At 45.1% G+C, this 22,809-nt stretch overlaps 2 protein-coding genes across 14 annotated transcripts in view; both read left to right on the top strand.

The window, feature by feature from the left end:
• Positions 1–355: 355 nt before the first annotated feature.
• LOC308331197 (NACHT, LRR and PYD domains-containing protein 3-like) lies at positions 356–20,187 on the top strand. 13 transcript variants are annotated; one of them, XM_080786463.1, is made up of 16 exons: positions 356–393; positions 545–658; positions 2,115–2,228; positions 3,439–3,552; positions 4,997–5,110; positions 6,346–6,459; positions 7,641–7,754; positions 8,798–8,911; positions 9,631–9,744; positions 10,992–11,050; positions 11,373–13,254; positions 14,342–14,515; positions 14,972–15,145; positions 15,228–15,383; positions 17,926–17,966; positions 19,368–20,187. In XM_080786463.1, exons 2-16 carry the CDS (start codon positions 591–593, stop codon positions 20,087–20,089), a joined length of 4,074 nt encoding a protein of 1,357 aa, XP_080642589.1. In that variant the 5' UTR covers positions 356–393; positions 545–590; the 3' UTR covers positions 20,090–20,187. The 13 variants fall into 13 exon arrangements, with proteins under 13 accessions (XP_080642589.1, XP_080642593.1, XP_080642588.1 ...); XM_080786467.1 differs by lacking the exon at positions 2,115–2,228; XM_080786464.1 differs by lacking the exons at positions 356–393; positions 545–658 and adding an exon at positions 905–1,027 and having other exon boundaries at positions 8,801–8,911.
• A 2,271-nt stretch (positions 20,188–22,458) lies between these two features.
• Positions 22,459–22,809, top strand: part of wdr54 (WD repeat domain 54) — an 8,849-nt gene continuing 8,498 nt past the window's right edge. The window contains exon 1 of the mRNA XM_080785345.1: positions 22,459–22,480. The gene's annotated coding sequence lies outside the window, so the exon portion shown is untranslated. The remainder of the gene's footprint in view (positions 22,481–22,809) is intronic.

The following is a 22,809-nucleotide window of genomic DNA, read 5'->3' as shown; positions in this document are numbered from 1 at the left end:
TGTAGATCTGATATTTCCTCAAGGAGATCCGGTGTAGAGGGAAACGAGCGGCCCAGGTACAGATCTGAGCCAGAACAGAGAGGTGAAGGGGTTAAAGGTGTGTGTGTGTGTGTGTGTGTGTGTGTGTGTGTGTGTGTGTGTGTGTGTGTGTGTGTGTGTGTGTGTGTGTGTGTGTGTGTGTGTGTGTGTGTGTGTGTGTGTGTGTGTGTGTGTGTGTGTGTGTGTGTGTGTGTGTGTGTGTGTGTGTGTGTGTGTGTGTGTGTGTGTGTGTGTGTGTGGGTAATCTTGACAGGTTTCCTGAAGACCAAAGATGAGTCAGTGTGAGGAGAGAGAGGAGGAGGAGGAGGAAGCTGACAAACATCACATCCACAGACCAGAGTCTCCACATACAAAGTATGTTAATCCTGCTATTTGATTTGACTTATAAACATCACGGTTACATTATTTTTGTATTAATAACAAAATAAGAAATGACGCTCCTTACGTTAATTCACATATTGTACACATATTGAATAAATGGTCTTCTTCGTTTCTATGATTCCAGAAGTCTGTACCACAGAGCAGGGTCTCCAACACCCAGCCTTCTGTCTATGAAGAGTGACGTGTCTAAAGGAGAACCTCCTAACTTCAGTAATGAACCTGGACCTCCACACACACAGTATGTCAATCCTCCTGTTCAATATACACACTATGGACCTCATTCAAAACAGCAGAAAGTTCACATTTTAAAAACCTCATATAACTGAAATAGCTGTGGTCAATGTTTACAGCTGAATGTTTAGGTTTAACTTTATAAGCTTTTTGTTTGTTTTCAACTAAGAATAATCACGTTTGAGTAGAACTTCCTAGACTATGAAATTGCCAAGCCTGATATGATTGTCTATAAATCCTGTTGATCCTCTCTTTGTAACAGGGTTGATCATCACAGAGCAGTCTCTCCTGTACCCAGCTGTGTCTCCATGAAGAGTGACTCGTCCATGCATGGACTTATTGACTTCAAAGATGGACACCACTCTACTGATCAAAGGTTGAAACATGAACTCCTTTACAACCAACAGCTCCATCTGGTGTCTGAATTGTGTACTCCAAGTCAAATCAAATCAAACTTTATTTCTAAAGCATCTATCTGAGCAGATCTAATGGGGAGGGGCAGACATGGAGTAATGTGTTCACGTTTTATAGTGCCGGTGAGAAGGCGGGCAGCTGTGTTCTGCACTAGCTGTAAACGCCTGAGTGACGCCTGGTCGATGCCAATATACAAAGAGTTGCAATAATCTATTCTTGATGAAATCAAAGCATGGATAACCATCTCCAGCTGTTTTTAGGGGAGGTAGGATTTGACCGTGGCGATGATTGGAAGAAGAGAGTTTTAACGAAGGAGATGATTTGTTTATTAAGTTTAAAATCTTTATCAAAAATAAAACCAAGAGAGGGGACAGTGGCACAGTCTGTAGTGTTGTCGCCTCACAGCTAGAAGGTCCTGGGTTCGATTCCCGATGTGCGTGCTGGGGGCGTGTTCTCTCCTCTGCGTCATCAGTGCCCATACCCGAGGCGGGGTTGGCGAAAGGGCCTTTCTGTTTGAATTTGAATGTTCTCCCCGTTTCCCCTAGGGTAGGTACCCTCACATGTTCTCCCCGTGTCCCCTATAGGGTAGGTACCCTCACATGTTCTCCCCGTGTCCCCTAGGGTAGGTACCCTCACATGTTCTCCCCGTGTCCCCTAGTGTAGGTACCCTCACATGTTCTCCCCGTGTCCCCTAGGGTAGGTACCCTCATGTGTTATCCCTGTGTCGCCTAGGGTAGGTACCCTCACAAAAACATGCAGTAATCCTGGTCGGAATGTGTTAAGGAGATAACTTTACAATTGCTCAATTCAACAGACCCATTCAGGATTCTAAAAACGCCTTCTCAATCCTGACCTAAGTTTTAAGTGTTTAGAGAGGCACTTGTCTTTATCTCCTTGGGCAAATCATTCCATTGCACCGTTTGTACTACATGGAATACAAGCTACTGATATGCTAATTACTGTCTGTTATTTACTTAGTATTATTTCTAGTAGTATTATTCACTGTCTCTGTTGTTGATGTATTGTTATTTCTGTCTGTATGATTCCAGAAGTGTCCACCACAGAGCAGAGTCTCCAACTCCCAGCCTTCTGTCTGTGAAGAGTGACAAGTCTAAAGGAAAACCTCCTAACTTCAGTAACGAACCTGGACCTCCTGATTCACAGTATGTCAAACCTCCTATAAATATATACAACACTATAACACTGTAACACTATACAATATACACTATTACACTATATTTTATAGTGCCGGTGAGAAGGCGGGCAGCTGTGTTCTGCACTAGCTGTAAACGCCTGAGTGATGCCTGGTCGATGCCAATATACAAAGAGTTGCAATAATCTATTCTTGATGAAATCAAAGCATGGATAACCATCTCCAGCTGTTTTTAGGGGAGGTAGGATTTGACCGTGGCGATGATTGGAAGAAGAGAGTTTTAACGACGGAGCTGATTTGTTGAAGTTAAAAATCTTTATCAAAAATAAAACCAAGAGGGGGACAGTGGCACAGTCGGTAGTGTTGTCGCCTCACAGCTAGAAGGTCCTGGGTTCGATTCCCGCTGTGGGCGCTGGGGGCGTGTTCTCTCCTCTGCGTCATCAGTGCCCATACCCGAGGCGGGGTTGGCGAAAGGGCCTTTCTGTGTGGAGTTTGTATGTTCTTATAGGGTAGGTACCCTCACATGTTATCCCCGTGTCCCCTAGGGTAGGTACCCTCACATGTTCTCCCCGTGTCCCCTAGGGTAGGTACCCTCACATGTTCTCCCCGTGTCCCCTAGGGTAGGTACCCTCAGATGTTCTCCCCGTGTCCCCTAGGGTAGGTACCCTCACATGTTCTCCCAGGTACCCTCACATGTTCTCACCGTGTCCTATAGGGTAGGTACCCTCACGTGTTCTCCCCGTGTCCCCTAGGGTAGGTACCCTCACATGTTCTTCCCGTTTCCCCTAGGGTAGGTACCCTCACATGTTCTCCCCGTGTCCCCTAGGGTATAGGTACCCTCACATGTTCTCCCCGTGTCCCCTAGGGTAGGTACCCTCACATGATCTCCCCGTGTCCCCTAGGGTAGATACCCTCACAAAAACATGCAGTAATCCTGGTCGGAATTTGTTAAGGAGATAACTGTTAGAATTGCTCAATTCAACAGACCCATTCAGTATTCTAAAAACGCCTTCTCAATCCTGACCTAAGTTTTAAGTGTTTAGAGAGGCACTTGTCTTTATCTCCTTGGGTAAATCATTCCATTGCACCGTTTGCACTACATGGAATACAAGCTACTGTTATGCGAATTACTGTCTGTTATTTACTTAGTATTATTTCTAGTAGTATTATTCACTGTCTCTGTTGTTGATGTATTGTTATTTCTGTCTGTATGATTCCAGAAGTGTCCACCACAGAGCAGAGTCTCCAACTCCCAGCCTTCTGTCTGTGAAGAGTGACAAGTCTAAAGGAGATCCTCCTAACTTCAGTAACGAACCTGGACCTCCTGATTCACAGTATGTCAACCCTCCTATAAATATATACAACACTATAACACTGTAACACTATACAATATACACTATTACACTATAACATATTTTATAGTGCCGGTGAGAAGGCGGGCAGCTGTGTTCTGCACTAGCTGTAAACGCCTGAGTGATGCCTGGTCGATGCCAATATATAAAGAGTTGCAATAATCTATTCTTGATGAAATCAAAGCAAGGATAACCATCTCCAGCTGTTTTTAGGGGAGGTAGGATTTGACCGTGGCGATGATTGGAAGAAGAGAGTTTTAACGACGGAGCTGATTTGTATATTAAGTTAAAAATCTTTATCAAAAATAAAACCAAGAGGGGGGACAGTGGCACAGTCGGTAGTGTTGTCGCCTCACAGCTAGAAGGTCCTGGGTTCGATTCCCGCTGTGGGCGCTGGGGGGCGTGTTCTCTCCTCTGCGTCATCAGTGCCCATACCCGAGGCGGGGTTGGCGAAAGGGCCTTTCTGTGTGGAGTTTGTATGTTCTTATAGGGTAGGTACCCTCACATGTTCTCCCCGTGTCCCCTAGGGTAGGTACCCTCACATGTTCTCCCCGTATCCCCTAGGGTAGGTACCCTCACATGTTCTCCCCGTGTCCCCTAGGGTAGGTACCCTCACATGTTCTCCCCGTGTCCCCTAGGGTAGGTACCCTCACATGTTCTCCCAGGTACCCTCACATGTTCTCCCCGTGTCCTATAGGGTAGGTACCCTCACGTGTTCTCCCCGTGTCCCCTAGGGTAGGTACCCTCACATGTTCTCCCCGTGTCCCCTAGGGTAGGTACCCTCACATGTTCTTCCCGTGTCCCCTAGGGTAGGTACCCTCACATGTTCTCCCCGTGTCCCCTAGGGTATAGGTACCCTCACATGTTCTCCCCGTGTCCCCTAGGGTAGGTACCCTCACGTGTTCTCCCCGTGTCCCCTAGGGTAGGTACCCTCACATGTTCTCCCCGTGTCCCCTAGGGTAGGTACCCTCACATGTTCTTCCCGTGTCCCCTAGGGTAGGTACCCTCACATGTTCTCCCCGTGTCCCCTAGGGTATAGGTACCCTCACATGTTCTCCCCGTGTCCCCTAGGGTAGGTACCCTCACATGATCTCCCCGTGTCCCCTAGGGTAGATACCCTCACAAAAACATGCAGTAATCCTGGTCGGAATTTGTTAATGAGATAACTGTTACAATTGCTCAATTCAACAGACCCATTCAGTATTCTAAAAACGCCTTCTCAATCCTGACCTAAGTTTTAAGTGTTTAGAGAGGCACTTGTCTTTATCTCCTTGGGTAAATCATTCCATTGCACTGTTTGCACTACATGGAATACAAGCTACTGTTATGCTAATTACTGTCTGTTATTTACTTAGTATTATTTCTAGTAGTATTATTCACTGTCTCTGTTGTTGATGTATTGTTATTTCTGTCCGTATGATTCCAGAAGTGTCCACCACAGAGCAGAGTCTCCAACTCCCAGCCTACTGTCTGTGAAGAGTGACAAGTCTAAAGGAAAACCTCCTAACTTCAGTAACGAACCTGGACCTTCTGATTCACAGTATGTCAAACCTCCTATAAATATATACAACACTATAACACTGTAACACTATACAATATATTTTATAGTGCCGGTGAGAAGGCGGGCAGCTGTGTTCTGCACTAGCTGTAAACGCCTGAGTGATGCCTGGTCGATGCCAATATACAAAGAGTTGCAATAATCTATTCTTGATGAAATCAAACCATGGATAACCATCTCCAGCTGTTTTTAGGGGAGGTAGGATTTGACCGTGGCGATGATTGGAAGAAGAGAGTTTTAACGACGGAGCTGATTTGTTTATTAAGTTAAAAATCTTTATCAAAAATAAAACCAAGAGGGGGACAGTGGCACAGTCGGTAGTGTTGTCGCCTCACAGCTAGAAGGTCCTGGGTTCGATTCCCGCTGTGGGCGCTGGGGGCGTGTTCTCTCCTCTGCGTCATCAGTGCCCATACCCGAGGCGGGGTTGGCGAAAGGGCCTTTCTGTGTGGAGTTTGTATGTTCTTATAGGGTAGGTACCCTCACATGTTATCCCCGTGTCCCCTAGGGTAGGTACCCTCACATGTTCTCCCCGTGTCCCCTAGGGTAGGTACCCTCACATGTTCTCCCCGTGTCCCCTAGGGTAGGTACCCTCAGATGTTCTCCCCGTGTCCCCTAGGGTAGGTACCCTCACATGTTCTCCCAGGTACCCTCACATGTTCTCACCGTGTCCTATAGGGTAGGTACCCTCACGTGTTCTCCCCGTGTCCCCTAGGGTAGGTACCCTCACATGTTCTCCCCGTGTCCCCTAGAGTAGGTACCCTCACATGTTCTTCCCGTTTCCCCTAGGGTAGGTACCCTCACATGTTCTCCCCGTGTCCCCTAGGGTATAGGTACCCTCACATGTTCTCCCCGTGTCCCCTAGGGTAGGTACCCTCACATGATCTCCCCGTGTCCCCTAGGGTAGATACCCTCACAAAAACATGCAGTAATCCTGGTCGGAATTTGTTAAGGAGATAACTGTTAGAATTGCTCAATTCAACAGACCCATTCAGTATTCTAAAAACGCCTTCTCAATCCTGACCTAAGTTTTAAGTGTTTAGAGAGGCACTTGTCTTTATCTCCTTGGGTAAATCATTCCATTGCACCGTTTGCACTACATGGAATACAAGCTACTGTTATGCGAATTACTGTCTGTTATTTACTTAGTATTATTTCTAGTAGTATTATTCACCGTCTCTGTTGTTGATGTATTGTTATTTCTGTCTGTATGATTCCAGAAGTGTCCACCACAGAGCAGAGTCTCCAACTCCCAGCCTTCTGTCTGTGAAGAGTGACAAGTCTAAAGGAGATCCTCCTAACTTCAGTAACGAACCTGGACCTCCTGATTCACAGTATGTCAACCCTCCTATAAATATATACAACACTATAACACTGTAACACTATACAATATACACTATTACACTATAACATATTTTATAATGCCGGTGAGAAGGCGGGCAGCTGTGTTCTGCACTAGCTGTAAACGCCTGAGTGATGCCTGGTCGATGCCAATATACAAAGAGTTGCAATAATCTATTCTTGATGAAATCAAAGCATGGATAACCATCTCCAGCTGTTTTTAGGGGAGGTAGGATTTGACCGTGGCGATGATTGGAAGAAGAGAGTTTTAACGACGGAGCTGATTTGTATATTAAGTTAAAAATCTTTATCAAAAATAAAACCAAGAGGGGGGACAGTGGCACAGTCGGTAGTGTTGTCGCCTCACAGCTAGAAGGTCCTGGGTTCGATTCCCGCTGTGGGCGCTGGGGGGCGTGTTCTCTCCTCTGCGTCATCAGTGCCCATACCCGAGGCGGGGTTGGCGAAAGGGCCTTTCTGTGTGGAGTTTGTATGTTCTTATAGGGTAGGTACCCTCACATGTTCTCCCCGTGTCCCCTAGGGTAGGTACCCTCACATGTTCTCCCCGTATCCCCTAGGGTAGGTACCCTCACATGTTCTCCCCGTGTCCCCTAGGGTAGGTACCCTCACATGTTCTCCCCGTGTCCCCTAGGGTAGGTACCCTCACATGTTCTCCCAGGTACCCTCACATGTTCTCCCCGTGTCCTATAGGGTAGGTACCCTCACATGTTCTCCCCGTGTCCCCTAGGGTAGGTACCCTCACATGTTCTCCCCGTGTCCCCTAGGGTAGGTACCCTCACATGTTCTCCCTGTGTCCCCTAGGGTAGGTACCCTCACATGTTCTCCCCGTGTCGCCTAGGGTAGGTACCCTCACAAAAACATGCAGTAATCCTGGTCGGAATGTGTTAAGGAGATAACTGTTACAATTGCTCAATTCAACAGACCCATTCAGGATTCTAAAAACGCCTTCTCAATCCTGACCTAAGTTTTAAGTGTTTAGAGAGGCACTTGTCTTTATCTCCTTGGGCAAATCATTCCATTGCACCGTTTGTACTACATGGAATACAAGCTACTGTTATGCTAATTACTGTCTGTTATTTACTTAGTATTATTTCTAGTAGTATTATTCACTGTCTCTGTTGTTGATGTATTGTTATTTCTGTCTGTATGATTCCAGAAGTGTCCACCACAGAGCAGAGTCTCCAACTCCCAGCCTTCTGTCTGTGAAGAGTGACAAGTCTAAAGGAGATCCTCCTAACTTCAGTAACGAACCTGGACCTCCTGATTCACAGTATGTCAACCCTCCTATAAATATATACAACACTATAACACTGTAACACTATACAATATACACTATTACACTATACAATATACACTATTACACTATAACATATTTTATAGTGCCGGTGAGAAGGCGGGCAGCTGTGTTCTGCACTAGCTGTAAACGCCTGAGTGACGCCTGGTCGATGCCAATATACAAAGAGTTGCAATAATCTATTCTTGATGAAATCAAACCATGGATAACCATCTCCAGCTGTTTTTAGGGGAGGTAGGATTTGACCGTGGCGATGATTGGAAGAAGAGAGTTTTAACGACGGAGCTGATTTGTTTATTAAATTTAAAATCTTTATCAAAAATAAAACCAAGAGGGGGACAGTGGCACAGTCGGTAGTGTTGTCGCCTCTCAGCTAGAAGGTCCTGGGTTCGATTCCCGCTGTGGGCGCTGGGGGTGTTCTCTGCTCTGCGTCATCAGTGCCCATACCCGAGGCGGGGTTGGCAAAAGGGCCTTTCTGTGTGGAGTTTGTATGTTCTCCCCGTTTCCCCTAGGGTAGGTACCCTCACATGTTCTCCCCGTTTCCCCTAGGGTAGGTACCCTCGCATGTTCTTCCCGTGTCCCCTAGGGTAGGTACCCTCACATGTTCTCCCCGTGTCCCCTAGGGTATAGGTACCCTCACATGTTCTCCCCGTGTCCCCTAGGGTATAGGTACCCTCACATGTTCTCCCCGTGTCCCCTAGGGTAGATACCCTCACAAAAACATGCAGTAATCCTGGTCGGAATTTGTTAAGGAGATAACTGTTACAATTGCTCAATTCAACAGACCCATTCAGGATTCTAAAAACGCCTTCTCAATCCTGACCTAAGTTTTAAGTGTTTAGAGAGGCACTTGTCTTTATCTCCTTGGGTAAATCATTCCATTGCACCGTTTGCACTACATGGAATACAAGCTACTGTTATGCTAATTACTGTCTGTTATTTACTTAGTATTATTTCTAGTAGTAATATTCACTGTCTCTGTTGTTTATGTATTGTTATTTCTGTCTGTATGATTCCAGAAGTGTCCACCACAGAGCAGAGTCTCCAACTCCCAGCCTTCTGTCTGTGAAGAGTGACTGGTCTAAAGGAAAACCTCCTGACTTCAGTAACGAACCTGGACCTCCTGATTCACAGTATGTCAACCCTCCTATAAATATATACAACACTATAACACTGTAACACTATACAATATACACTATAACATATTTTATAGTGCCGGTAAGAAGGCGGGCAGCTGTGTTCTGCACTAGCTGTAAACGCCTGAGTGACGCCTGGTCGATGCCAATATACAAAGAGTTGCAATAATCTATTCTTGATGAAATCAAAGCATGGATAACCATCTCCAGCTGTTTTTAGGGGGATGTAGGATTTGACCGTGGCGATGATTGGAAGAAGAGAGTTTTAACGACGGAGCTGATTTGTTTATTAAGTTTAAAATCTTTATCAAAAATAAAACCAAGAGGGGGGACAGTGGCACAGTCGGTAGTGTTGTCGCCTCACAGCTAGAAGGTCCTGGGTTCGATTCCCGCTGTTGGCGCTGGGGGCGTGTTCTCTCCTCTGCGTCATCAGTGCCCATACTCGAGGCGGGGTTGGCGAAAGGGCCTTTCTGTGTGGAGTTTGTATGTTCTTATAGGGTAGGTACCCTCACATGTTCTCCCCGTGTCCCCTAGGGTAGGTACCCTCACATGTTCTCCCCGTGTCCCCTAGGGTAGGTACCTTCACATGTTCTCCCCGTGTCCCCTAGGGTAGGTATCCTCACGTGTTATCCCCGTGTCGCTTAGTATTATTTCTAGTAGTATTATTCACTGTCTCTGTCGTTTATGTATTGTTATTTCTGTCTGTATGATTCCAGAAGTGTCCACCACAGAGCAGAGTCTCCAACTCCCAGCCTTCTGTCTGTGAAGAGTGACCTGTCTAAAGGAAAATCTCCTGACTTCAGTAACGAACCTGGACCTCCTGATTCACAGTATGTCAACCCTCCTATAAATATATACAACACTATAACACTGCAACACTATACAATATACACTATTACACTATAACATATTTTATAAGAGAAGGCGGGCAGCTGTGTTCTGCACCAGCTGTAAACGCCTGGTCGATGCCAATATACAAAGAGTTGCAATAATCTATTCTTGATGAAATCAAAGCATGGATAACCATCTCCAGCTGTTTTTAGGGGAGGTAGGATTTGATCGTGGCGATGATTGGAAGAAGAGAGTTTTAACGACGGAGTTGATTTGTTTATTACGTTTAAAATCTTTATCAAAAATAAAACCAAGAGGGGGGACAGTGGCACAGTCGGTAGTGTTGTCGCCTCACAGCTAGAAGGTCCTGGGTTTGATTCCCGCTGTGGGCGCTGGGGGCGTGTTCTCTCCTCTGTGTCATCAGTGCCCATACCCGAGGCAGGGTTGGCGAAAGGGCCTTTCTGTGTGGAGTTTGTATGTTCTCCCCGTGTCCCCACTCCCCTAGGGTAGATACACTCACATGTTCTCCCCGTGTCCCCTAGGGTAGGTATCATGCAGTCATGTTGTGCGCACATGCCTAAAATTGCTGTTATTTGCGCCGCCCAGCTTGTCACACTCCAGGCTGAATGAACAGCGCTGCTCGGGCGCTGTTTTCTGCCCCCTCAATGTCCCAAAGTTCTCTGTTGTACTCCGTCTCCCCACACTGGCACGGTTAGCCAAGTCCAGTGGCTTTATAGTTAGGCTATAGGCTGCTCAGATCTGGACTGGACTTATTCATGTTTTGGAATAGAACCGGCGGACCTCTGTACTGTAGACACGCATATGCATGCATGCAGATGCGATGCGTTGTTTATTGATGATTAAGCCTACAACAATTTATTTATATTGTTAAATGTTGCTTTAACAACATTTTGTTTGTCTTTTAAAAAGGAGCATAAATAAATGTATACCATTCGTCTACCAACTTTAATTATGTAGCCTATACATGCATATTACATTTGGGGTAGCCTATTAAAAAAATATATTAATAAAATCAACAACCGTTAATTAACCGGATAATGCCATCGGCTACCCGGCTGGAAAATTAACCGTTAGATACATATGTATCTATATGTATATATTCTATTGTCTTCATCTATATGTATCTATATGTACAGTATATATTATATTGTCTTCATATTTATGTATGTATATATTCTATTGTCTTCATCTATATGTATATATTATATTGTCTTCATCTCCACAGAGAGACATTCAGAAACACACCTGGACAGAAGACATTCAGTCGAACCACACCTGGACACAGTAAGACTGGACACATTTTACACTAACATTTTATTTCAATGAATGAAATGTTTAAATAGCAGCAGACTCATCAGATTAAATATACTCGTTGTATTCCTGTCTCATTGTCCAAATACAAATACTGATGATAAACACATACATTTAGACTAAAAAAACGATCCAATGTTGTTTATTTTAGCCAATTTTCTCATTTTTTTTCCTTTTACAAATTCAGATTTTCTGTAGGATATATACATAGTAGTTTTAATGCTATGGATTGTTCAATGTAAAGTTGTAAATGAAGCATAATGTTTAACATGTATTAATTGTCTCCTCATATCAGATGTCCGTCTGCCGGGGTATTTAAAGGTCTATAGGGTCACTTTGGACGGTCTTGAACATGTGACATTCGTCACTGAACATCCCTCCCTCTCCAACATCTACACAGACCTCCACCTATCAGTGGGAGGGAGTGAAGGCCAAGGGGTTAATCAGCAACATGAGGTGTGGCAGCTTGAGACCGCCTCCAGCATGAAGACCCTCTATGACGTCCTAATCAAGTGCCGTTCCATCTTTAAGACCGTCCTCCCTGGCAGAGACACACCCAGCAGCAGAGTTCTGACCAATGGCATCGCTGGCATCGGAAAGACATTCTCTGTGCGTAAGTTCGCTCTGGACTGGGCGAGAGGTTTGGAGAACCAAGATATAGATCTCCTGGTTCTCTTCGCATTCCGGGAGCTGAACTTGGTCCGAGATGAGCAGCACAGTCTTCTCTCACTGATCCATGGTTTCCATCCAACGTTAGAGAAGCTCACAGCAGAGCAGCTCGCTGCCTGGAAAGTTGGCTTCATCTTCGATGGTCTCGATGAAAGCAGGTTTGCACTGAAATTCCAGAACATCGACGTCTATTCTGACGCCTTCGACAACAATGACGTCGTCTCTGATGTCACGGTGACATCATCGGTGGGCCTGCTGCTGACGAACCTCTTCAAGGGGAATCTGCTCCCCTCGGCTCTCTTCTGGATAACCACCAGACCTGCAGCAGCCAATCAGATCCCTCCTGAATGCGTTGACATGGTGACAGAAATACGAGGGTTCACAGAGCCCCAGAAGGAGGAGTTCTTCAGGAAGATGTTCAGTGAGGATGAGGAGCTGGCCAGCACCATCATCTCACACGTGAAGACATCCAAGAGCATCCACATCATGTGTCACATCCCAGTCTTCTGTTGGATGACCGCTACCGTTGTGGAGGACCTGGTGAAGACAGGCAAGAGAGGACAGATGCCCAAGAACCTGACCGGGATGTACAGCCACTTCATATCGCTCATGATAAAAAGGATGATGACAAAGTATGATGAGACTCATGACGTGAAAAGAAAAGAGAAGAAAAATAAAAGAAACAAAAAAGAAAGAATCAGAGAAAAAAGAAAAAGGGAGACTGATGTTGATGTTGTTGATGACAGAGATGTTCTTCTGCAGCTGTGCCTGCTGGCGTTTGTACATCTGAAGAAAGGCAGCGTCACGTTCTACCAAGAAGACCTGGAAGAGTGTGGTCTCGATGTGAACCACGCCGCGCTGTACTCGGGAGTGTGCACAGAGATCTTCAAAGAAGAGACCGTTCAATCTCAGAGAAAGATCTACAGCTTTGTTCATCTGAGCATCCAGGAGTTCCTGGCTGCAGTCTACCTGATGCACTGTTTCACACAGAAGAACATGAAGGTACTGAAGACGTTCCTGGGAGATGATTTCAGTTCCTTGGAGGACTTCCTGCAGAGAGCCAGCGAAAAAGCCCTGAAGAGTAAGAACGGCCACCTGGACCTCTTTGTCCGCTTCCTTCATGGCCTCTCGCTGGAGTCCAACCAGAGTCTGTTAGGAGGCCTGCTGGGTCACACAGAGAACAGTCCAGAGAGCATCCAGAGAGTCATCAACAACCTGAAGGAGATGAAAATGGAAGATGAGAGTCTCTCTCCTGACAGATTCATCAACATCTTCCACTGTCTGATGGAGATGAACGACCACTCAGTACATCAGGAGATCCAACAGTACCTGAAGTCAGCGGACAGATCAAAGACAGAACTGTCTCAGAGCCAGTGTTCAGCTCTGGCCTTCATGCTGCTGACGTCAGAGGAGGTTCTGGAGGAGTTTGACCTGCACCAATATGACACATCATCAGTATATGGGAGATTCAGACTACTCCCAGCTGTGAGGAACAGCAGAAAGGCTCGGTTAGTAGTCATGTGGATAGAAAACCTGTTAGAATCAATCTACCATCACACCTAATTACTATATTAGGTGTGTGTGTGTGTGTGTGTGTGTGTGTGTGTGTGTGTGTGTGTGTGTGTGTGTGTGTGTGTGTGTGTGTGTGTGTGTGTGTGTGTGTGTGTGTGTGTGCGTGTGTGTGTGTGTGCGTGTGCGTGTGCGTGTGTGTGTGTGTGTGTGTGTATGTGTGTGTGTTGCCTAAATGGAACTGACTGACACGCACAGAGAAAAAGTAAAAATAATAAATAAGATAACATTCATAGATCAATCAATGCAAGTTACACACTATAGTATTAAACCATTTTGGGCGGGAACCCCTTTTGGTGTTTTAAACATTATGTAATGCTTTAGCTATTGAAAAATAGCAGATCTACAAGCTCATAGCGCGCCACCGAGTGGCGCGCTATGAGCTTGTAGATCTGCTATTTTAATCGAAGAACGACTGACATAGAAACACAGCTTTTTCAGAAAACTTTCAGGATATAGAAGACATTTTTAGAATCTGATCTCAGGTCAGAATGGGTTAATACGGATTATCTGTCTTTCACTTTGATGTTTTCTGGTTCCCTGTTCTTATATGACCTGTCAATATCTGACCAACTAGACTGTTCTTATATGACCTGTCAATATCTGACCAACTAGACTGTTCTTATATGACCTGTAAATATCTGACCAACTAGACTGTTCTTATATGACCTGTCAATATCTGACCAATTTACTAGACTGTTCTTATATGACCTGTCAATATCTGACCAACTAGACTGTTCTTATATGACCTGTCAATATCTGACCAACTAGACTGTTCTTATATGACCTGTCAATATCTGACCAACTAGACTGTTCTTATATGACCTGTAAATATCTGACCAACTAGACTGTTCTTATATGACCTGTCAATATCTGACCAACTAGGCTGTTCTTATCTGACCTGTCAATATCTGACCAACTAGACATTGGTACATTTACATTACACTTTATAGTTCATTTCATTGAACATGAATTTGATCTAATCTGTGTTGATGATCACTGATTTTACATCATCTACATTTACAGACTTGTTGGCTGTAACCTCAACAAGGCAGAATATGAGATTGTGGCTTCAGCTCTCAGCTCTAATCCTTCACATCTAAGAGAATTGGACATCAGTTATAATCGCATAACGGATCCATCCATGGACCTGCTCTCTGCTGCATTGAAGAGTCCAAACTGTCATCTGGAGATACTGAGGTCACATTATTATTTACATTAGTTCTGTTTTATTATTTATAGTTTGATTCTTAATAATTAGAGTGTTAATAAAGTTGACATCATGGTATCCCACTGATTAGAATAATAATATGGTCAGAGTTTGTGTTGTCTAGTTCACACTCTCACATCACAATGCTACGGTACAGTAACTACAATATGTGATCCATCATGGCTGCTAGGGGATTATCATTATGTGAACTAATGGGGTACAGTGATTACAGTATGTAGTCATGTTGGCACACACACACACACACACACACACACACACACACACACACACACACACACACACACACACACACACACCCTATGTTGGAAGATTAAGATTATGATGATTTACTTCACTCACATTATCCCTGCCTTCTCTTTCCATCTCTTGGGGTCTTTACTCCAAACCTCTGATATTCAGTCCAGATATTTCATGTGTAATTACAGACTTGCTGGCTGTATCTTCACACAGACAGGATTTGAAGTTCTGCTCTCAGCTCTCAGCTCTCATCTTCTCCATCTGAAAGAATTGGACCTCAGTTTCATCTGCCTGCAGGAATCACAACTGCTCCAGCTCTCTGCGTTACTGAAGAGTCCACAGTGTGGACTGCAGATCCTGGGGTAAGGAATGTGTGTTCTGAGTGTTCTGGATCTCTACTTGAACATCAACACAGCACTTTGTTAAATGTGTATTTCTCTGCAGGTTGTCAGGCTGTGGAGTCACAGAGGAAGGCTGTTCTTCTCTGGCTTCAGCTGTGACCTCCAACCCCTCCTCCCAGCTGAAACAGCTGGACTTGAACTTCAGCCACTTAGGAGACTCTGCTCTGAAGAAGCTGTCTGCTGCCCTGGAGACTGTCAAGTGAGTAGACTTGTGTAGAGCGGCCATCAAAGGTTCCAGGTTAAATTCCCGGCTCCTCCTGGCTGCTACATGTCAAAGTGTCCTTGAGCAAGACTCTCTGAACCCCTAACAGCTCCCGATGAGCATGCATGTTTTCCTCTGCCATCGGTGGGTGAATGTGAACTACATTGTAATGTAAAGCGCTTTATAAATGCAGTTTCCCATATTATCATATCATATTACCATAAGATCCATGGTTCATTCTATAGATTTAATATACAGTAGATAGTGTCTATGTTCCATGGTTCTATAACATAGATTTAATATACAGTAGTTAGTGTATGTTCTATAACATAGATTAATATACAGTAGATAGTGTCTATGTTCCATGGTTCTATAACATAGATTAATATACAGTAGATAGTGTCTATGTTCCATGGTTCTATAACCTAGATTAATATACAGTAGATAGTGTATGTTCTATAACATAGATTAATATACAGTAGATAGTGTCTATGTTCCATGGTTCTATAACATAGATTAATATACAGTAGATAGTGTCTATGTTCCATGGTTCTATAACCTAGATTAATATACAGTAGATAGTGTCTATGTTCCATGGTTCTAACTATAACATAGATTAATATACAGTAGATAGTGTCTATGTTCCATGGTTCTATAACATAGATTAATATACAGTAGATAGTGTCTATGTTCCATGGTTCTATAACATAGATTAATATACATTAGATAGTGTCTATGTTCCATGGTTCTATAACATAGATTAATATACAGTAGATAGTGTCTATGTTCCATGGTTCTATAACATAGATTAATATACAGTAGATAGTGTCTATGTTCCATGGTTCTATAACATAGATTCATATACAGTAGATAGTGTCTATGTTCCATGGTTCTAACTATAACATAGATTAATATACAGTAGATAGTGTCTATGTTCCATGGTTCTATAACATAGATTAATATACAGTAGATAGTGTCTATGTTCCATGGTTCTATAACATAGATTAATATACAGTAGATAGTGTCTATGTTCCATGGTTCTATAACATAGATTCATATACAGTAGATAGTGTCTATGTTCCATGGTTCTATAACATAGATTAATATACAGTAGATAGTGTCTATGTTCCATGGTTCTATAACATAGATTAATATACATTAGATAGTGTCTATGTTCCATGGTTCTATAACATAGATTAATATACAGTAGATAGTGTCTATGTTCCATGGTTCTATAACCTAGATTAATATACAGTAGATAGTGTCTATGTTCCATGGTTCTATAACATAGATTAATATACAGTAGATAGTGTCTATGGTCCATTGTTCTATAACATAGATTAATATACAGTAGATAGTGTCTATGTTCCATTGTTCTATAACCTAGATTAATATACAGTAGATAGTGTCTATGTTCTATAACATAGATTAATATACAGTAGATAGTGTCTATGTTCCATGGTTCTATAACCTAGATTAATATACAGTAGATAGTGTCTATGTTCCATGGTTCTATAACATAGATTAATATACAGTAGATAGTGTCTATGTTCCAGGTATATATATCCGAACATTGATATATTATTGTTTTAGGGTCTATTTTTTATGTCCAATGTATTTGTATTTGGTTCATAAAGTTAACATAACTATAACTAAATGCATTTTCAGGATTCCAATTAAAAAATAGCAAAACAATAATTCACGATTTCAGTTCAAATAATAGCAAAAATAGCTGATCCACAAACTCAAAACGCGTCACATTGCGGCGTGTTTTGAGCTTGTAGATTGGCTGTTTTTGCTACGACAGTAGTGTGCAATGTAATGTGTAATATGTGTCCCTCTGGGGTGAGGGTGGAAATATAGCAGAACTCTGACTAGGGAGATAGGTGGGTTATTGTTCTGAGTTTATTGTGGGCCAGCAATGTTTCACAGGCAATCGTTGATGATTTGAAGCATTTTGTTCAAAGCGAGACACTCCTCAATCTAATCCAAATCTGAGACCACAGAGATATGGTACCAATGTGTGTGATGTTTGGACAGTCTTAATCACATGACCACAGAGATATGGTACCAATGTGTGTGATGTTTGGACAGTCTTAATCACATGACCACAGAGATATGGTACCAATGTGTGTGATGTTTGGACAGTCTTAATCACATGACCACAGATATATGGTACCAATGTGTGTGATGTTTGGACAGTCTTAATCACATGACCACAGAGATATGGTACCAATGTGTGTGATGTTTGGACAGTCTTAATCACATGACCACAGATATATGGTACCAATGTGTGTGATGTTTGGACAGTCTTAATCACATGACCACAGAGATATGGTACCAATGTGTGTGATGTTTGGACAGTCTTAATCACATGACCATAGAGATATGGTACCAATGTGTGTGATGTTTGGACAGAGTCTGTGGGAGAATGATGACAAAATGTGTTTAGTAAATATTTGGTGGGACTAAAACAGGCCGATGTGAGACATTAAGCAGCAGGTTTTGACTTGATTCATTGTTGTTCTACTTCCTACAGTGTGAATCATGGAGGAGAACACTGGACTAAACCTCAACGCTGTGAGTCTGTCTGTCTGTCTGTCTGTCTGTCTGTCTGTCTGTCTGTCTGTCTGTCTGTCTGTCTGTCTGTCTGTCTGTCTGTCTGTCTGTCCTTCTGGAATCTATCCTCGGACCCTCCTTTTCCCTCTACACCAAATCTGCTGAAAATATTTTGTGGAACTAGGGGCGTTCCAGGGGGTCTGTGGGGGGTTCCAGGGGGTCCGTGGGGGTTTCCAGGGGGTCCGTGTGGGGTTCCAGGGGGTCTGTGGGGGGTTCCAGGGGGTCTGTGGACGGTTCCAGGGGGTCTGTGGACGGTTCCAGGGGGTCTGTGGACGGTTCCAGGGGGTCTGTGGACGGTTCCAGGGGGTCTGTGGAGGGTTCCAGGGGGTCCGTGTAGGGTTCCAGGGGGTCCGTGGGGGGTTCCAGGGGTCTGTGGGGGGTTCCAGGGGGTCCGTGGAGGGTTCCAGGGGGTCTGTGGGGCGTTCCAGGGGTCTGTGGGGGGTTCCAGGGGGTCCGTGGGGGGTTCCAGGGGGTCCGTGGGGGTTTCCAGGGGGTCCGTGTGGGGTTCCAGGGGGTCTGTGGGGGGTTCCAGGGGGTCTGTGGGGGGTTCCAGGGGTCTGTGGAGGGTTCCAGGGGGTCTGTGGGGGGTTCCAGGGGGTCTGTGGGGGGTTCCAGGGGGTCTGTGGACGGTTCCAGGGGGTCCGTGGAGGGTTCCAGGGGGTCCGTGGAGGGTTCCAGGGGGTCCGTGGGGGGTTCCAGGGGGTCCGTGGGGGGTTCCAGGGGGTCCGTGGGGGGTTCCAGGGGGTCTGTGGGGGGTTCCAGGGGGTCCGTGGGGGGTTCCAGGGGGTCTGTGGGGGGTTCCAGGGGGTCCGTGGGGGGTTCCAGGGGGTCTGAGGGGGGTTCCAGGGGGTCCGTGGGGGGTTCCAGGGGGTCCGTGGGGGGTTCCAGGGGGTCTGTGGGGGGTTCCAGGGGGTCCGTGGGGGGTTCCAGGGGGTCTGAGGGGGGTTCCAGGGGGTCTGTGGGGGGTTCCAGGGGGTCCGTGGAGGGTTCCAGGGGGTCCGTGGGGGGTTCCAGGGGGTCCGTGGGTCGTGGGTCGTTCTGCTATTTTTCAATGGCTAAAGCATAACATAATGCTAACACCAAAAGAGGTTCCCGCCCAAAAATGGGTTAAACACTTTATCCATATTTTATACGTTGGCTATTTAAAAATAGCAGATCTACAAGCTCACAGCGCATCACTGCGTGCCGCGCTGTGAGCTTGTACATCTTATACTGTGTGTGTGTGTGTGTGTGTGTGTGTGTGTGTGTGTGTGTGTGTGTGTGTGTGTGTGTGTGTGTGTGTGTGTGTGTGTGGTCGTGCTCCGTGCACGTATCATTCAGTGAAGGATGTATTTAATGTGTACTGTGTTGTTTTCTCATCAGATTTCCAGCGTCTCACTCTGGACACAAACACAGCACACTGTAGCCTCTCTCTGTCTGAGAACAACAGGAAGGTGACCCGTCAGGATGGTCAGAGTCATTCATATCCTGACCATCCTGACAGGTTTGATAGACAGGCTCAGGTCCTGAGTTCAGAGAGTCTAGATGAACGCTGCTACAGTGAGGTACAGTTCAGTGGACTGGTTGGGATAGGAGTGACTGACGGAGACATCGGTAGGAAAGGAGCCGGTCTGGACTGTCTGCTTGGATGGAATGAACATTCCTGGATGCTCTGTGCTGATGGTCAGCGTGGTGTAATACAGCGTTACTCTGTCACACACAATAGTAAGACGACTATCCTTCCTATCCGTGCCTATGGCTCCAACAGAGTAGCCGTATATCTGGACCGTCCCGCTGGGACTCTGTCCTTCTACAGAGTGTTAGAGGACACTCTGACTCACCTGTACACCGTCCAGACCACGTTCACTCAACCGCTCTACGCTGGGTTTGGGTTGAACCCTGACTCCTCTGTGTCTCTGTGTGAGGACAGACAGGCTGTGAGGACAGACAGACAGGCTGTGAGGACAGACAGACGGGCTGTGAGGACAGACAGACAGGCTGTGAGGACAGACAGACAGACAGGCTGTGAGGACAGACAGGCTGTGAGGACAGACAGACAGGCTGTGAGGACAGACAGACAGGCTGTGAGGACAGACAGGCTGTGAGGACAGACAGACAGGCTGTGAGGACAGACAGACAGGCTGTGAGGACAGACAGACAGGCTGTGAGGACAGACAGACAGTGTGTTGTATCATAATGTAATAATCAGGAACACACACACACATAGTGTGTGTGCATTGGGTCCAGATGGTTCAAATGGAACCAAATGGACCGCGACGGGGCACGGCACCTCCGATAAACATCCACCCAATCCACTACTGCTACAAGCATTACTATCCACTATCCACTATCCACTACAAGCATTACTGCTTGTTTTTAATGTTGTTGCCATGCTTTTCTTTTATCCTCCATTTCTCTGTAAAGCACTTTGAGCTGCATTTCATGTCATGAAAGGTGCTATACAAATAAAGTTTTATTATTATTATTATTATTATTATTACTTCTCTCCACCTGAGTCGTTCCCTGAGAGACAAAGACTTTGAGAAGCTGTCCAGTGTGTCGCAGCGTGAGCTTGTAGAGCGGCTATTTTGTGTAAAAACTGTCATTACGACCGCATCAAGGCCCGCCAAATGTTTTATTCCAAAGACTGACTAAAACTAAAATAGAAATGTGCCCAAAACAACACTGTTGTCACAATGCTGTTATCTTATATAACTATATATTTGTTGTTATATTTGAGATGTGTTGATTAAAAACATATTTACATTTCATGCTGTTGAACGCCTTCTTTGACCCTCCTATGACCCTTCTTTGAGGAGCGCTAGTCCCTCCTATGAGCAGCTTTTCAGGGTGAGTGTGACCCTCCTATCAGCAGCTTTTCAGGGTGAGTGTGACCCTCCTATCAGCAGCTTTTCAGGGTGAGTGTGACCCTCCTCTGAACAGCTGTTCAGGGTGAGTGTGACCCTCCTATCAGCAGCTTTTCAGGGTGAGTGTGACCCTCCTATGAACAGCTGTTCAGGGTGAGTGTGACCCTCCTATGAACAGCTGTTCAGGGTGAGTGTGACCCTCCTATGAACAGCTGTTCAGGGTGAGTGTGACCCACCTATGAACAGCTGTTCAGGGTGAGGGTGACCCTCCTATGAACAGCTGTTCAGGGTGAGTTTGACCCTCCTATGAACAGCTGTTCAGTGTGAGTGTGACCCTCCTATGAACAGCTGTTCAGGGTGAGTGTGACCCTCCTATGAACAGCTGTTCAGGGTGAGTGTGACCCTCCTATGAACAGCTGTTCAGGGTGAGTGTGACCCTCCTATCAGCAGCTGTTCAGGGTGAGTGTGACCCTCCTATGAACAGCTGTTCAGGGTGAGTGTGACCCTCCTATGAACAGCTGTTCAGGGTGAGTGTGACCCTCCTATGAACAGCTGTTCAGGGTGAGTGTGACCCTCCTATGAACAGCTGTTCAGGGTGAGTGTGACCCTCCTATGAACAGCTGTTCAGGGTGAGTGTGACCCTCCTATGAACAGCTGTTCAGGGTGAGTGTGACCCTCCTATCAGCAGCTGTTCAGGGTGAGTGTGACCCTCCTATGAACAGCTGTTCAGGGTGAGTGTGACCCTCCTATGAACAGCTGTTCAGGGTGATTGTGACCCTCCTATGAACAGCTGTTCAGGGTGAGTGTGACCAGAACGCAAACATTGAAGCTAAAAGTGAGGGCAGAAAGATTGAAGACGGAAACGGTGAGGACACAACATTGCGATTGGCCGGAATGACATTCCGGATGATTTGATTGGTTGAACACGGAAAGTGATGTATGATGAATGATAAGAGCGCCCCTCACTTCACACGGGTGTGATTTTCCTCTTTCCTAACCCATTTTGGCCTGACGTCGAAATTTGACAGTTTTCTATAAAACCTTATGTTTCTGTGTGCTCAATATTTCATGTCAAGGACCCCAAAGTTATATGTTAATATAATAAGTTAATAATAATAATAATAATAAATAATATATTAAAATAATAATAATAATATAAATAAGTTATAATTCCCATAATTATTTGGTGCACTGCTCCTCCTTGTGGATAGGGGGGAGAGCTGTCTTACTGAGACAACATGTAGTCCAGGAAGGTAGTGAGACCAGTGTCCATGACCTCAGAGACAACAGGCTCACTGCTACAATCTAAAATATCTAAAACCACATATTACACACATAAAGACCCCCAGGAAAGTGATCTAAAGCTTCTAAACGTCATTAACATATATTTTTATTGCAAAAAAGGGTGAAGTGTCCCTTTAAGTAGTTTTGAAAACAGCAGATCTACAAGCTCACAACGCGTCGCACTGCGACGCGTTGTGAGCTTGTAGACCTGCGGTTTTTCAACTAGCCTATGATGTAGTCAGGTTTCCATTGGGCCAAGTTTTTTTTTCCCCGGACCCGGTTGCTTGTTTCTCTCACACAATGTGGCAACCCTGGTCTCTATGGCTGCAGAGGACGCCACATAAGGTATTTTATTTAATCTGATCAACTGTGACGTTATTAACGAATACAGTAGACTTGAACAAGACGGAGAATGACGTGTATAACAATTTGACCAATAACTGCATGGGGGAACTGTTTTTGTATGCCGTAGAAGAACAGATGACGTAGTACTATAGGGACAAACAAAACGTTGTGTTTTTATTCAGCAGTTAGCAACATGTAGCATATTAGCTCATCTTAGCCCTGCTAGTGTTTTAGTGCAGTTGTACTTGGCTGTCTGGACCTGGGGGTCCACAGGGGGTCCTCAGAGTAACTACAGCTAAGGGGTCCGCCAGGTCTCTAAATCAGTGGTC

This window comes from Protomyctophum bolini (genome assembly GCF_963924005.1).
Source record: "Protomyctophum bolini genome assembly, chromosome: 16".
NCBI classification, from domain to species: domain Eukaryota; kingdom Metazoa; phylum Chordata; class Actinopteri; order Myctophiformes; family Myctophidae; genus Protomyctophum; species Protomyctophum bolini.
The sequence above is the reverse complement of the archived record's forward strand: the minus strand, read 5'-3'. Positions and strand labels throughout refer to the sequence as shown.